We start from the raw sequence: 17,422 nt of genomic DNA, 5'->3' as shown, positions 1-17,422 counted from the left end.
TGGTAACTAAAAGCCTAATTAAAATTTGTTTAAAGCCAGGGGGGCATGTATTCTTGTTGACAGCAGCAGATCGATAGGGTAAGACAATAGAGCCCCATTATTTTACTTCCATTGACTGAACATATTGACATTTCAGGTTTGCGATTGCCTCAGTGAGCATGATGAAACACTGAAATTCATGAACCAACTGTCTGGAGTGGCACATATATTACTGTATGTCATCTCTGCCTTCAGGTTACCTTATCACTGAAGCAGAATGGTAATGGATGGCAGCAGAGTACTTCAGGGGGGTGAGGGCTCCATCAGTTAAGAAGCTGACACGTAGCAGGTTTCAGGAGTATCTTTAATTACACCTAGAATTATGTACAAAGGAAGATGGTCCTTGTTACCCGCTGCTGTGCTTCAGAGTTTACAGGCTCAGAAGCAGACGGGATAACAAGGTACTTACATGTAATTTTTTATATACATGACTTGATACCTTTAACTTTTGCAGGAACCCAAGGATTTCTGGTTGTGCTGTTTGCATGCTTGCCATGTTCACCAATGGCAGCATCTCAACCCAGTCTTGATGCTCAAGTTCCAGAGCATCTGCTAGACCTTCTCCCAGTCTGAAGACTGCAAAGGAAACAAAGAACAACTTTGAAATAAATAAATGCCCTTTGAGTTTCTCTCCCCTCAACATGTTCAAACAACAGTGCTTGGGGAATTCAATACAGTGAGACTATAGCAGAATGAAACATACATGCATATATGTATATCTATATATATACACATACACATTTTTTCCTTGCTATAAGCACCATAAAAAGAAATGTCTGGGCAATATGTGCACATGAATGCATAATTGTATATATCAGTTTATATGACTGCATATAAATGCATATGTAAAGAAGACCCCTGTCTGCAGAGCATGCAATGTGTTTATTATTCCAGGGGCTCTCACATCATCTTTAAAATCTAGCTGACTGTAGAATGAAACCCATCAAGACAGTGCAGGGATAGAGACTGAAATTAATTTAAAGCAGACAAAGAGCAAATACAGAAGAGTCGTTATGATTTAACTAATTTTTAAAAGTAAGTGGACTGAAAATATAAAATGTATTTTGTGTGCCATCTACTCAGCAATTGTTGCCATCAAGTGGACTGCCGATGCCCTTTAAGATGGTAAAAAGAAAACTAGTCCTGTATACCATTTTCCTGAAAATGTTAGGTTTCTGTTTGATCAGCAGGTGCTGTTGAGATGAAAGCCATGTGTAAATTTTCAGAAGGCCAAAAGTGTCAATTCAGAAAAGGAAAGTGATAAGAGAAAATGCAATCAGTTTTCCTGTTTTCAATTTGTGCAGGATTTGAAGAGCTGTTTTGTTAAACTGCTACATCTGCTCCAATATGAATATTGAACTACTTCCACTAAAAATAACACCCTATAATTTGGAAGCCATTGCAATCTTTTGTTAATGCAAGTGGGTTATTTGAAAAAAAAAATCTATTCTGAAAAATCTCCTGCCTAATGTGCATTTTTGTTTATCGGCACTTTTATCTTCAGCAGATAAAATGGCATTATGCAATTAGGACCATATCTATTTGAACTGGAAAAATGACACTGGATAGCTAAATGCCACTATGTTGGTAAAAGGATTTAACTCGTATTTTTGAAATAATTTTATTAATAAACTATGATTGTATCTTAAAATGACATGTGTCTGTTTCCCCATTGCAGCAATACAGCTTTACTTACTACTGAGGACCTTGAGCAATGGAAAGGATGTTCAGTATATGACACAACTTTCTTTGGCTTGTTTCATTCCTGATATACCTGCAAATCTTAAGTTTAGGCTCAAAAAGGACATTCTAGTTAATGGGGATTTTGGAGTAACTTTTTCCATGGTGAATGAAATGATAGAGTCATATTTGAATGCACATATAAAAAAATATTCACGGTTGTGGAGCTGCTAATCCAAGTTGATTCTATGACTTGGAAAGCATGGTATTGGTAGAGCATACATTTTCTATCTTAAGCATCTCTGGAGAGCATAACACTGTTTCTTCTAATTAAAAAAAAAGCAACAAAAAAACTCGATGATAACCTAATGGAAAAGATATGTGTTAATTTTTTAAAATAGGGATCTAAGCGAAGAAGGGATAATTCACTGTTAAATCTATGGAGCTCTGTGTTAATCTGTGGAGCTACTACTTAGCATGAGTAAACGTGCAGAGTAGGATGAGAGTTTTTATTGCTTTATTTCAACGTAGCTAATTACCTGGTTTTAATATTGGAATGGGTTTTAGCTGTTGAATTCTAATCTAATCTAGTAGTCAGGAACTAATTTTTTTGGTAGGTGTCTGCATGGGAAAGGGCCTTGCTGATGCTTCTGTTTGGTTTTGCAATTGCATTTATACACTTTTGACCTTGGGGGATTTTCCTCAAAGTGATCTACAGATCAGAAATAATTAAAATTCAATAAACAAATTTAAATATAGAATGGATTCTGTGTGAGATCCATGCTTGTGGTAGGTTGTCTAGAAGTCTGTGGCACGTCTACTTCATAGTTTGTATTCCCCAGCATAACTGTGTGCACACATGTGCATAAATTTATATTGAATGACAGAGGGATAATTATTTATACAGATTTTATCCAAAACTCTGCTCTCCTGAAACCTAACAAAAAGCCTCCCTCCCCAGAAGAGTGTTTACATCCCGTGACAGTCACTAGATTCAAATCTTCTCAACATGAAAGTTGTTTCCTTTCCTCCAAACCTTCTTTTCCCCAACAAAGCTAACCCTGTTAAACCTCACCTTCTGTGGGATGTATACATAGTTATAGACATATGTACGAGAAGTAAATATTACAGAAAACATGGCCGATTGGGGCAAAATGTCTGTAGCCTTAAATAGCTGGTGATATCTGCCAACAGCAGGAGCGGCGCTGAGGAGGCCCTACCTCGGCTGACCCGGGATGTGAGAGCCTTGGGGAGCCTCGTGTTCGTGCTCAGCGCCTGAGTGGGGCTTTCTGCTCGCAGATACTGCTTCGCAGTTCTGAAACCCAGGAGCTTTTTACTTTGGTTGTTGGATTTTCTGGTACTTTGCACAGGGCTTGAGGTGGAGCCCAGCCCCAAAAGAAAGATTATAGCTGCATGCAGGGTGTCCAGATTTTCTTATCTAAGTGTTCTGAACACATTCATGGGAGTGTTCTGTTTTCTTAATCTTTGCCAGAAATGCTGCATACAGTTTTGCTGTTCCCGTTGAATTGTTGCCATATTTAACTCCACGGTTGTGAATGGAAATGTGAATACTTTAATGTTCTCTCCCGTTTTCTGTAACACATTTTGGGATGCCTGGAAAGGGAAGGCATCCTAGGTACTCAAAAGTATTTCAGAATACACAAAAAGAATTTAATTGAAGTTCTGAAACTTGGGTTTGTTTATATGTAGTTTTTGGGCATGTGATATGGTGACTTATTTAAGGAATATATTTTTATACTCAGTATTATTTATTGAATGTAATGTTCATGAAAGTACAGTTGTGCTGTACAGAACTGTATAGCAACAATATTCCTGCATGATCCCATATTTTAACATTGATTTGGGATCCTCATGGGATAGCTCATGATTTTTTAAATCATTTTGGAAGGCATTTGATTCATTGCCATTTTAATGTCTATCAAGACAGGTGTACTCTGGTGTTTACAGTAAAGTAAATGTGCAAAGTTCATGGAGGATAGATACTAGGTTTTTTTGGAAATTAGGTTGCAGTATGGAAAGACAGAAGACTCCACCTAGTGGAGTGGAATTAATATGCACATAGTGGCAGGCAGCGCAGAGAGTAAAACCTAGGAATTCAGACAAGCATCTGAGGCGAAGGTAGTATGACCATTAGAAATTGTAACAGGCTGTAGTTACTTTTGGAGCTCTAGGAGGCTTATGTATGTCTGCCATGTTGGTTGTTAATATGCAGTTTGCATAAGTAGTAGGCATTACCACTAGTTTTTTTATTTTGTGGTGTCTTTTATTTGGAGATCTGTTGTCTACATTTTTAAATTTCTGATGGTGACCCCTCAGGAACCCCTTTTGGTTGTGGCCCAGGTGCCATTTTAAATACCTCGTTTTAAAAAAAAAAAAGGACCAACAATTTAGTTCCCAAAAAATCACCACTTTTTCTCCCACAACTACTTATTTTTCAGAGTACCTTTTCTGGTTTTTGCTTCTTTTACTTCAGTAATGACAGTATCAAAATGTTGGTTCTGCATGTTACCATGATAGGTTGTGTGGCATGTTGACTAAGGCTGTGTGTACTTTCTGGGAGTTGTATGGGGTTTTGTGCCTGTGCTTTACTGTCCCATTGGTTTGGTCATGTTGTGCTACTGGAATGTAATAAAAAGAATTTTAAAGCTGGGATGTGAGTGAACATCCATCCTGTGCAGCTAAGATATTGGCCTGATATCCTCTTGGAAAATTAATTCTAACATTGAATCACACATGCATTGGACAAGTTGAGGAAGAGAACTACCCAAGACCAGCTCAGGCTTTGACAGTGAGAGAGTGAGGCTATTGCCAGAAAATGGGATGATTAAGGTGCAACGGAGGAGACAGAATGATGCAAAGGATATTTGGGAAGAGTGCTCCAAAGGCGTGCTTCCAGTGAAATCCAGGTGGGGTTTGTTGCCAGAGCCATTAAAGCATAATGGTCCCAGAAAAAGCTGCCAACAAATGTGGAAATAATGGCACCTATGGGTGTGCTGTCAATGGATGGTACTGACAGGATGATTTTTTATTTTATTTTAATGGTGACATTGCTAAAAGTATTTAAGGGTAATGTTATAGGAAGTGTTTTAGTGAGTGAAGTCACTGAGTTCCAGGAACCATTAAGCAAAACCTGTTTCATGACTCTACTATTTAGTATTTTAAAGCTGGATGGCAAACCACTTGATGCTGGAAAAGCAAGCTGCAACCTGTATTAAAGTATGCTGCAGGTGGACAAGGAAAACATCCTACTGAACTGAATAGCCCAAGGTAGTTTCTGAATGTTGTACACATTTCATGTGCACCATGATAAATTAATGCAACTCTATGCATCAGCAGAGCTTGTAAACATTGAATTAAATACTGGAGCTCAGACCTTACGTGGTAGTCCTATACCTAGTTCTCACTGAAGACAGTGTTTCTTTAGTTAAAATGCCAGTCTGAGGAGCTGAGCCCTCAGGCTTTCTGTGCTCCCATCTCACCTCCATGATCTTGAGAATACTTTTTAAAGACTAGTTCTCAGACTTAGATCTAGATCTCTCCCTAATAAAATGGGCTAGCTGAGGTCTCAGTGTAAAGCAAGGACATTCTTTTTGAATTGTAAATCACAGACTTACCTGACAAGACTTCCATATAAAGGAGAGAAAAAGACTATTTCTTCCATAATAATGCTTACAGATTCCTATTGAGTCCATTGGGCCAGGATTCTCAACTTGTGTATCCCAAGATGTGTTTTAAGTTGTGTTTAAGCCAGCTGCCTACTCCAGACTTCTTCCAGAGGAGTTCACAGCTACGGTAAATACCAGCTACAGTAGTTAGAAGAGGGGAATCAGTGTGTAATTTCCCTTCCACATTCTGGGATTTATTGGTCCCACGCTCTTCACCTGGGAAGCCTCTGACATTAATTTTTTTTTTTTTGTTTTGTTTTTGTTTGTTTGTTAATTTGTTTTAAAATCCAGGCCTCTATTTCACTCTGTCTACAGAGCTATTATTGGCCACTATTGTTTTTATTATTCCATGACTTCTCTGGGAAGAGAAGGATGGGCAGGACCTCAGTGGCATTGCCAGAGCAAGTCATCAGTGGCCATGTCTGCCCCTTAGGAGGTCACAGGAAACAGGTGGCTCTGTTAATTGTCCTTACTCCCAACTCTTGTCCTTCCTGGAGGGAATTTAGAAGTGGTCAGGAAGTGTCAGGCCTACTGTGTCCCCCCAGGTTCGTTACTTCAGGCATTCATCATAATTTGAGGTATGTGCCAAGAAAAGAAGACTGTATGGGAATCCTTACTCTCCTTTTTAAGCTGAGTGGCTACCTGGCTGAGAGGGCAGAATGCTGTTGCTGCCGAGTATGTTTGGGATTGCAGATGGAATCCAGCAAAGTAACAAATAATTATATGAAAAAAAGTATTTCCCTATCATACACTGTTTTCTTTCTTGCAAGATAATCATAAAAAGTACTAGGTAAGCAAACGACAAAAACTCAAGAGGGGCATGAAATATTTCTGGAAACTATGATCCACTTTTATCTGGTGAGTTGAGGATGGAGAATGTCAGTGTATTTTCTGCTTAGGCCAGTTTTAATTGTCTTTGTTGCTACTGCACCATCAGTAGTCATGGATCTCTAAATGGCACTCAGTCCTGTGCTTTGGAAAATCAGTTAGGGTCTTGCTTCTTTATATGAGCTTCTTGTTAACAGCTTGCTTGATTTTTTTAGCAGTGAAGGTGCATAGCATTGCTGAGTATCTGACTGCCAATGTGGCACCCAGTGCTGTAAGCCAGATTTTGAATTACCAGTAATGTTGCTATAAAATGTCTTTTGGAAAGTATTCACTCACCTTGGAAGTGATGTGAATTAAGTAATAAATATACTAATTATTTATCTGCAATATGCATTTGGGGTGAAAACTCTGAGCTTCTGCTAAGGTGTACTCTTGGTGTTACTGAGACTACTTGGCTAAATAAGGTGGGCTGTAGGATTATGTGGTTGGTGAATCACACTGGTTTCTGAATCACTCTTAGAAAATACCATCCTGAAATGCTAGCAGATAATGAACACATTGTGCTTGGACTGGTACATTATTTAAAGAATAGCATTTTAAAGTAGAATATTTTGTAAAATGTTAGTTTAAGAACCATTTTGCAATTTACTTCCATCAAACCCATTGTACCAGGAAAAATACCTCCTTCAGAAGGGAAAAGGTGTCAGTATTGTGGAAAAATATCTGATTTTTATCCTGCTATTTGCTATTTAAGCTCCCTTCTTTTCAGTGCAAGGAGATCAGCTGACAACAGCAGCAACCAAATCATGTTTGCAGCTGGGCAATTACAGTAGACCCTAAGATCTGCAACTGTCAGCCATGAACGCAGATGCCTTCAAAGTTCTGTTTTTCTTCCGTGTGGAAGTCGTTGGCATGGAACAGATGCCTTCATTTTGGAGAAACCAACCGCTGGATATAATTGGTTCTCTCTTGTCTTGTCCTCTAGGGACAGTCTCTCGCAGATGAAATTAGATGAGAGAAAAAAAAAAAAAAAGACACAGGCACACACGCTCGCACATGACATGAAGCAGGAGTTTTCAGGATCCCTCTCTGTTTTGTCACGTGGAACTGTTTTCAGCTGGAAGATTTCATTCCATTTTTAGCACTCTACACACACACATGATGATGCTATATGAAAAACATGCAAATAAAAATATGTATCTGGCCAAAGTTTATTATTAATCTAGGCATGCTTGTTTAGAAATAAGCATATCCATCCCATATTACTTTAGTGTTAAATGTTGACTTGTGTGATATCTGTTAGTGCTGCAGTCTCAGAAATTTAAAGTTAAGTCTCAAATGAGACAAGATGCTTTAAAAACTGTTTTGTTGCAGTTTTGGAATCAAAGTATTTTTATCAAATTATTTGGTAGTTGTTAACATGGGAGGAAAAAAAGCAAGTAACAGACTTCAAAATTCACCTAGCATTACAGGCATTCAAGTAAGAAAGCATCTTTACAGGAACTTCGGCAGAGTTAGTCTGATGGACGCCTGTGATGTGCCATTTCTGGGAGCCCTGTGGTAGGGTACTGAAGTGACTGTGTCCTCTTACTGCAGGCACTGAAAATGAAATGATGGCAAATGGACTTACAGGCTGTAACAGAGAAGGAGAATCTGCCTACACTGTGCCTGTCAGAGAGTTTCTGTCATCCCCTCTCTGCCCTGGTGTAAGAACTATCAAACCATTGTGGTTTGTGTTACTTAATTATACTCTTAAAATAAATGTATACCAACTTTAGATTACCTTATTAAGCTCAGTTGTGAACTGTGACAGTCAGGCGGTGCTGTGTATTCTTGAGTAGACTGGGTACATCCAGGAGGTGGGTGCAGCAGGGGATCGGGGGCTGCCAGGAAGTAAAACCACCATTGCTGGTACGCAAGACTCTGGAGGCCTCATCTCGGAATGCCTTTTGTTTATTAAGTTTTAATTCCTAGTAGAAGTTGGGGTTTTTGGTTTTGGTTGTGGTTATTTTTTAAAATTTAAATAGATTTTGCAGTTTGAGGTATAGGTCTCTATTTTACATGATGCATTTGCTACCTACTGTAATAGTAATGTCACCAGCAGTGAAAACTGTCAGCAGTGAAAACTGGGCAGAGTTGGCAAAGGAAGTCGGCAGTTTAGACACTTGATGTAGCTGGATAGCTGCCCTGTGCTGTGCTCCTTTGTTTCCTGCTAACCCCCGGGAGCTGTGTGGGTGGGGTGGAGGGACTTCGAGCAGTTAGAAGGAAGCCCCAGGTAAACTTGTTTTTGAACTGATGACTCTTCAGCTTTTACAGAGAGAGATTTTTTGCTGTGGGACTCCAGTTCTGATTCACAGAACTTGAATGTGACACTGTGCTTGCCCTTAGCATTACATTTCTGAAGAATGGCATATTAAAGGGAAAATTTAACTGGGGAAGTGCTTAGGTGATGAAGGGATTTCTGGCAGTAACTAGGAAGTGCAATAATGGTTCGTTTCATTTGAGGCTGATCCTGATATTTGTAGTCTTTACATCCTATTAATTCCTTGAAAGATAAGCTGATACAAGAATGATTTGCCAGGGCCAATGGCTCTTCTAAAAGTCTTGGCTCAGGTTATATCCCTCTTCTCTACACATACAAGATAAAAGCACTCTGAATATGAGGTTAACTGAATTCAAATAGAAGACTCTCTAGAGTTATTGCATTCCTTAGAAAATAAATACATTTCTCATATGGTTGAGATTGATCAAAAAAGTATTCTGTATGCCAGTGATTACATTCCCATCTGTGATTAAGGTTTTCTGTCTGCATCTGGTTTTCACATTATATTTCTGTAACAGGAATCCTTTATATGGCAGAGTTCACTCTCTGTATTTTCTATTAGCTGCAGCTTGAACTACTGCATGGATCGCAGATTTACACATGTGGTTTTCATTACTTCATACCATTGAGAAAAAGTAATATTTGTTTGGGAAAGTATGTTTTTCAAAATTTCCATGGTAATACAACATGTTGATCCTTTTTTATAACACTCATGTAAGACTACAAATTGTTTGAGGCATTCTGCTTTCACTGAAGGTTCAGACATTAGACAGCTTTCCATGTACATTCGAGCAACAGCAGCAGTTTACAATTCACGAAGCAAAAATACATTTAAAGAAGGAGATTAGTGTAGAATGGGTATAGCAAAATGCATCCATCACTTTGGAAAATGTGGCAAATAGAAAAAACGAACAGGGGCCTGAAACAAAGGAAGAGTAGCAAATTGAAGTGATGTCTTCATTGTAAAGCAGATGACAGATTTTTTTTTAAAACTTTTTTACAGTAAGATGTTTAAAATCTTTTATCAGCTATGGAAAATGAGTAAGCTATTCATCAGAAATACTGAATTTTTATATATTACATAGTTTATTGACTATAATTGTTTCTAGTGGCCAAATTAGAAATGGTTAGCAAAACATGAATATATCTTTACAGATGTGTAACTCTGAATCCAAAATATTATGTATTCCACTGTAAGACAGTATTTCAGCCAGATTGTGCTATTGCCACTTGGTAGCAGACTTAATGTTTAATGATCTCAGTGAAATTAATAGGGCCACTTGGTCAGTGGAGAATTTTTCAGTTTTGGTAGGATTTATGGGTTCATGACCATAAAAATCAGATCAAACAATAACAATACAATGCTGTATGCATTTATGGAAATTTAAAGTGTTATGCAAAAGTCTGGGCAATTGAAAAGTACACAATTCATGCTAGAGGCACAACTGAAAGGTAAATTTACTGCCTATGTAAGAACATTGTGACAACTAGAGAATTACATACAAAATAAAAATAATTTTATTAAACTAGTTATTGTTATTGTACCCAAGTTGTGGAGTCCTAACCACATTTTGGAGGTTATTTTCCAAATGCCAGAGGCAGTTGTGTCACTTTGAGTGCTCCACAGTTGCCAAATCTGGGTAGAGTCCTGCAGTCCTTACCACTTGTTTTCACTGAAATCAGTGGAATTTTGGCTTCTCTCGGGACTGTGGGGAAACGTCCGACCACGACAGCTGGAAAGAAAGAAAGGACTTTGGTGAACTCCTTTGTTCTGTAACCTTAACTTTAACTTGGGAAGGTTTGTTTTGATTTGAGAAGCGTGCTTCTTTGTGGGAAAGATTGCAATTTCTAGCACAAACAAAAATGTGATCTTTTGCAAATGCCCTTGGGCAATGAATTTTTTTTGCAGAAAGATCCAGTCCAGGAGAGGGTTGGGGCTGGATTCTGGGTTAGATGCATGAGCTGTGGCGGGATCCTTGTGCATGCTTAACTTGATGTCCCCAAATACTTGAAGAGTTGTTGCAGATTGAAGCATGTACATAACTATGCGTGCTTGGCTCTGAAAAAACTTTCTGTCTTGACATAATTATGAACCCCTGAAAAGCATATTAATGCCTTGGAAAAACTGACAACACTTTGATACAGACATATACAAATGGCAGAGTATTTGTGTAACCCAAACAAACAAGTTTTTTAGGTGTTGGAGTGGGAGGGAAATTGCCTTGTCAAAAGTGGGAAGATGATTTGCAAATATATCAATAGCTTTTTGATCTGCCTTTCTTTAAATGTGTTTGCTGTTATGACTTACAAATCCAATTTAGTACAGTGATGTGTAAATTGGAAGATCTCTATTTTTAGTAAACATTTTGATTTAATAAATGGTTCTCTAGAGCTCCTGTTGAACCAGGTAAAGTATGTAATATTTTGTATTATGTGAATGTATTTAAACCCAAGCATTTTTACAGAATTAACTAATTGGTAGCATATAGGCTGCCCTGAATCTGTTGCCTTCTATATGTCAGCTGTTTTAACTGAGCAAATTATGAAACAACCTCTGTTGAAGAATTAATACAGTTTTAAAGTACTACCTTATATTAGCTAAGAAAATGGGGTTACTTGGTTTAGAATAATGTTTTTGTCTTCCCTTTTTATTTAAGACTATTATCATGTAAATTAAGGGGTGTGGTGCTTCAAACTGGCTGTGATATATGCTTTTTTTTTTTTTCCATTTGTTGTTGTCAATAGAAAAGATTGATCTCTGGGCTGGTGAACATAATATCTGTCCCAGTCAGAAAAGGAAAGAGGAAATTAGCAGAGCGATTGGTGGAGAATGATATCTGTCAAAAGAAACACTTGGAGAGCACTGAGTTTAGTGATAGGTGACTGCCGGAAAAAAGGGAACTTTGAATTTTGTCAAGGTAAGGAACAGAAAAATATTTGATTTTATAATGTGAATACCTTTTAGAAGTTATTTGTGTGTATATAATGACTGTACCTTGCCTTGTAAACTGTAATTAAAAAGGAAATCTTTCCCTTTAGCTCCAAAGAGTCCGCCTAAATCAGTGAAGGTGCTGTCCTTGTTTAATACAAGTGAGAAAGAGTACTGCAATGCTAATAAAATACATCAGTCATGACTTTTCTAAAATCTTAGATACATATATGTGAAATTTTGTACTTTGGGGTTCTTTTTACGTTTTTAATGACATAGTTGCTCTTTATGTGTCATGTCAGTATTACTTGGCTGGGTTGTGGAAGTAGTGACGTTCGGTTTTCTGAACTGTGAATTGGAATAGTATTTGCAACCAGGTTAAGAGACAGTTGTAATGACATTGGCAAAATGGTTGTTTGTAATTTATTGGAATCCTCTGGTAAACTCATTGCATCAAACTGGGAATGTGTGATAAATTTGATTGAGATGATAATGAGAATGGATATTTCTGCTTCTTGCGTGCAAAGATTTTTACCATACTAAAAAGTAAATCTGCTATTGCTGGACAAAATTTCTAGATAACCTATGACAGTCGTTCCTGTCTTTACTGTAACTACATTTTTTCTTCTAAAATGGTGTTTGTCTGTATGGCAAGAAACTGCTTAACTGATTTTAAGTGATTTGCAATACTTGGATAATTTTCTTTCTCAGTGTTGGACCATATTGCCTGACATAACTTTGATAGAGTATGGTACCAAAATAAGATGAATGGTGTCTGGGTACTCTTGTCTTTGCCTTGGATAGTTTTAAAGGTAACTCAGCCTTGATCATTTTACTTGTTTTCCCACCATGGAGACACCATGGCCCATGCTGTTCTGCCTGTGGGGTGTGGAGAGATGGAGAATAGCTGAAAGAGCCAGTGGGAGCCTCTGCACATCACCTTGTGGCAAGAGCTAAGCCTGAGGTTTTGTGCACCAGTGTGAACGTACTTTAAAAAAATTAAATCCTAATAAAAATGAAGTTGCATTTTAACTTGAGTTCCTAGCTCAATTTAAAACAAATAAATGCTTTTGTGAGAGCTTCATGTAGTCAGGCATCACTGGAAGAGAATGAATGATCTTAGCAGAGTTTTTTGGTGTGTTTTGATTCTGCTTATTTAGCAGTGTATAGCTTCTGACTAATTTCTCCTTTTCACTATCTACAGTCTTGTTTTTCAAAGTGCAAATGTACCCTGTACAGGTGGCTGTTGGTTGGTTTCTTTTGCCATATGGGTCTTCATAAAGATTAAAAAAAAAAATAAATGTAAAAGTAAAGATGTCATGCCTGAAGCATGCAGTGCTGGCATACTAATGGGAAGTTTATTGTGGTTTACTGCTGTCAGAGCACGTGCAAGATAATGGAAATTTCCTACAACTTGGGAGAAAGGCTTATTTTCTAATACCATTTAAAGAAAGGAAATTAATATGACTAAAATTCACTTCATCTCTTTAAAGTCCAACTGATTGGATGGTTGTTGAAGTATTCGTAAAAGGGAGGGAACAGCACCATATCCCTCCTGTTCACTGTTGTGCAGGTTGTGCTCTCTGTATTGTATGGGTGCAGGCACATGTCTGCCATGGTGAAGTTGCTGTATACTGCATGATTCCCTTCCCTGTGCAGTTCTGTCAGTTGTAGCCTTATACCTAAATAAACACATCTCTCTGTGGCACCTCTTACAGAATTAACAATATTGTATAGTTTTCACCTTGGTAATGAATAATTCAAAACTGATTTGTAGCTCTTAGAGAGTGATCAGTAGTGGTGCACAGTTTTTAGATCTTTGGCCATTCCTGTTTTGCCATTTACTTGAATCGAGGTGACTGGGTAAGGTGTCTATATCTGGATGTATTTGTGACATGCTCAAAAATTTTAGTTTTAAATGGCCAAGAAGGTCCACATTTTCAATGATTTTTTTTTGTTTTAAATTTCAGTGAGCAATTAGAGATGAAGTCAACATTGTTTGAGCTTAACTTAATATGGATTTTGCTGTGCCCAAGAAGATTTGATTTGCTATTTGGAGCCTAAATGGAGTAAAAGGCCAAAAAAAAAAGGTGTTTTGAGTTTATTGCCTCCTTGAAGCAATGGCCTCTTGTAGCAATGACTACTTCTGTTGATGTGACCCCTTTCAAGCATCCTCATCTTTGTTTTGCTATTGCAAAGTCATCTTCTCTTAGCTTCTTTTTGTCTTCAAAAGAACTGTTTGCTTACTAATGTATCTTAAGGAGTACAGTGAAAATAATAAAGTCCCCTTCAAAGATTCCACAGATGCAAAAGAATATGGAACTGTATTACAAACAATGACTTGTACTTCCAATCAGAATTTCATCTATTCATGTGGTGCACACCTGTGGCTTGCTGGCATTGCTCTTGATTGGAGTGTGAGAGAGCTTAATGAGAAGCAAAGCCAGGATGACAAGGAGAGACTCCATAGCAAACATGGGTTACTTCACATTACTAAGAAAGTGAAATTCTAAATACTGCTTTGGAGACACCTCCCTAGTATGTGGGGCATGTATGGGTGACCTGCAAAGGACACTGGTGCCCTGCTTGCCGCTACCTTGCAAATAAAGCATTTTTCTCTCTAGGTCAGGTGAGAGCATGGCTGATTTCTCCAGCTTGCTTTCTGAACCAGTAAGAATATCCTGGGCAATAATCCAGCTTTTGAAGTACAAAGAAAATAACCCATAATCTATATAAAATGCTAGCGGATGGGGAAGGCAGGAAATTTACAGAGAATAACTGAGTTTGAGAACAACTGTGTTAAAAGTAGAATGTAAGGGGAATGTGTGTGTTTGACATTAGTATTTATTTTAATTTGAAAATACAGTCTTTGAAATCTTTGAGGTGAGCAGACGACAAGCTCTTGCAATATGATATATTTATTAGTAAACTGAAACCAAGTGCTCCAGTTCAAGTTCCTTGTTCAAAGTGATTTTTTCCCCCCGAATTTGCAGAGTTTGGGTTTCCTCTCTGTGCCCCCCCTCCCTGCTCCTCCTCAATGTAATGTGTCTCTGATAACATTAATGGGCTTTGCCCCACATGGAGCAGTAAGTGTATTGTACCACTGCTCGCTGATCCCAGGTCAGCGTGATGCGTGAAATCAATTTATTTGAATCTCTTTGCCTGTATAGGAATTTGGCAGCATGCCAGTTGTTTTCATTTAATGTTCTTTGTGTTGAACACAGACAAGCAGGCATGCTTTTGTACTCCTCTTTCTTCTGGGCTCTTCTCTTTTCAGCCAATATTCTATTCTGTGGATTTTTCAGAAAGAAGTCGGAATGTGTTACCTTTTTGAAAAATATTTTTTTTTTAAATAGCCTTTAAAGAGTGTAGAAACTAGGTCAGTCACAGCAGCCCTGTGTAGGGTTTTCTGCCAAGTATAGGTGGTAACACCTTCCCTTTCCCTTTTCTGAAATTTGGGGGAAAAGAGAGAGAAAACACTGGTCTGTTTTTCTAATGCCTAGGGCTATGATTTATGTCCTCTTGTAAGACAAAGACTCTTCAATAATGCTTAAATCAGAATAATTTTATTTCTAAATAAGTGAATGTCTGGCTGTTGGCTGGACAAATTGGCAATATGTTTCAGGATCTTTTTGAGTAATGACCTTAAACTAAACATTAATTTGGGAATCCCTTGCTTCATCTTCCTGTCTGTTCATCCCCTCCCGCAGATAAATTTACTATTTTGAATGGCTAGCTAAAGAACAGCTACACCCAAAGTACCCATTTCTTTCATTTTTTTTCCTTCCTTTTTTCTTTTTTTTTTTCTTTCTTTTTTTTTTTTTTATGAGAAATCAAGATGTGTGGAACAGAGCAAATAATTTAGCCCTTCGTGAAGTGGGGGTGGGGGAGGGAGGGAATAGCAGAGGATATTTGCAGGAGGGTTTGTTTCAGGGGCAGGAGGGTTTGTTTTGGAAGCAGGAGGGTTTGTTTCAGGGCAGGAGGGTTTGTTTCGGAGGCAGGTTTGTTTCGGGGGCAGGAGGGTTTGTTTCAGGGGCAGGAGGGTTTGTTTCGGAGGCAGGAGGGTTTGTTTCAGGGGCAGGAGGGTTTGTTTCAGGGCAGGAGGGTTTGTTTCAGGGGCAGGAGGGTTTGTTTCAGGGCAGGAGGGTTTGTTTCAGGGGCAGGAGGGTTTGTTTCAGAGCAGGAGGGTTTGTTTCAGGGCAGGAGGGTTTGTTTCGGAGGCAGGAGGGTTTGTTTCAGGACAGGAGGGTTTGTTTCAGGGGCAGGTTTGTTTCGGAGGCAGGAGGGTTTGTTTCAGGGCAGGAGGGTTTGTTTGGAGCCCGGTGCCGGCAGAGGCAGGAGCAGCAGCAGCAGAAGGCTCTGCGGCGCTCGGGGCGGCTGGCGCGGAAGTTGATGTGCAGAACCGCGGAGCCGCAGCACAGGGGTCAGACTCGTACACACCAGCCCCGTTTCCTTGTTTAATTACCTGAAGAGCAAAACATCCAGGCTGGGAGTGTGTGAAAACCCAGTATCTCGATCAGCAGTTTGCTGCTCTGACATCCTGCGAGGCCAGCCCCGTCTGTCCGCAAACGTCAGGGCTGGTTCCTGACAGGGGGCTATCTCTGCCGGGCCTCGGTTCCTTCCATTCAGGAGGCATTGTGTGGAAGAGGGTTTGGTCAGGAATTTGAGGTTCCTGCCGGTTCTTCCAGCCCGGACAACCCTGTGACAGATAGGCATGATTTTTTTTTTTCTTTTAAAGAATAATAATAATAAAGGAAAAAAATTGGCTCTTTTTAGTCTTTCCCTTGTAATTCTGGCATTGGTATACACTGACTGAAACAAAACATTAACCCTTTTTTTCCTGAATTTGTGTCTTTTTTTCTTCTATTTGATTCTTCTCTTGCTTGACCTTTTATTTTCAGAAATCAAATTATTTTAGGTGAATTTTGTTCTGTGCAACAGTTAAAGTTTTGATAATGGTAATTTTTTGTAGTTCTCATTTATATAATCATCATGCTTGGCATATTAAGTTTGTCATTTTAAGCATGCTTGGAAGAATTATTTTTCTTTGTCCCCTGGATTCAAACCAAGCTAGTGTTTGTTTCTGGCCCATTAAAACAGTAATGGCAGCTATCAGTGCTTCCATTCTCATTACCCATGTGATTTTCTTAGATGTCCAGTTTGGTGTTCAGTTTTAAAGTGTTGGAATGGGGTCAGTTACAGCTCTTGCTCCTCATAGGTATTGTTTGTTGAGGTCATAGGCAGTGTTCAGGTTTGGGTCCACAGATGGATAGTGTTTAGATGGATATTAGGATATAAAGCTCCTCTCTATAGCTGAAAGATACTGCATGTTTACATGGGCAAAGGGCTTGAATAGGTGTTTGGTTGTTTCGGGTCTTGTTTGTTTATTTTGGTTTTTTGTCTGTTTTTGTTAGTTTGTTTTTGTTTTACTTTGGTTGTTTTAATGTGTGTGTGTGTGTGTGTGTGTGTGTGTGTGTGTGTGTGTGTGTGTGAAGAATTAAAGTATGACTTCTTGTTTGAATGATAAGTGAAGAATATTACACTTATTTGTCCAATTTCAATACTTGATTTTAGAACATAGTGATATTAATAGTTGTACTGGTAGAACTTAAAATCACTTAAAATCACAAGTAGTAGAGGGAGGGAACATAATTAATAAGGGCTTCCAGCAGAACTAAGTGTAGCATGTGACTGTTGCCTTTTATTTTTGTGGGCAGAAGCTGGTCCAAGAAAGATATTTGTGGTTGCAGGAGGAGACAAGGAGAGCTGAAAATTAGCTAAGGTTTCATTTCCTTTCATGCTGAAGGCTTTTGGTCCAGCCTGTAGAGTTATGCCCACAGGCTCAGCACACATATTAATGTGCTAGAGATTTTGGGTGCTTCGTAGGTGAGATTTAAATCTTTTCAGCAGTTAGTTAGATTTTCCCTGCTAATATTT

General features: G+C 38.6%; 1 protein-coding gene across 4 annotated transcripts in view; it reads left to right on the top strand.

Annotated features, from left to right (window-relative positions):
• RUNX1T1 (RUNX1 partner transcriptional co-repressor 1) overlaps nt 1-17,422 on the top strand; it is a 115,962-nt gene that overhangs the window by 8,259 nt on the left and 90,281 nt on the right. For 2 of the 4 annotated variants that reach the window (XM_030266404.4, XM_072924820.1), the window contains exon 2: nt 11,302-11,474. The exons of the other annotated variants lie outside the window; for them this stretch is intronic. In XM_030266404.4, the coding sequence (XP_030122264.1) occupies nt 11,387-11,474 (88 nt within the window). In that variant the 5' untranslated portion in view covers nt 11,302-11,386. The remainder of the gene's footprint in view (nt 1-11,301; nt 11,475-17,422) is intronic. 4 annotated transcript variants of the gene reach the window in all.

The sequence above is a fragment of the Taeniopygia guttata genome, chromosome 2 (genome assembly GCF_048771995.1).
Source record: "Taeniopygia guttata chromosome 2, bTaeGut7.mat, whole genome shotgun sequence".
NCBI classification, from domain to species: Eukaryota; Metazoa; Chordata; class Aves; order Passeriformes; family Estrildidae; genus Taeniopygia; species Taeniopygia guttata.
The sequence above is the reverse complement of the archived record's forward strand: the minus strand, read 5'-3'. Positions and strand labels throughout refer to the sequence as shown.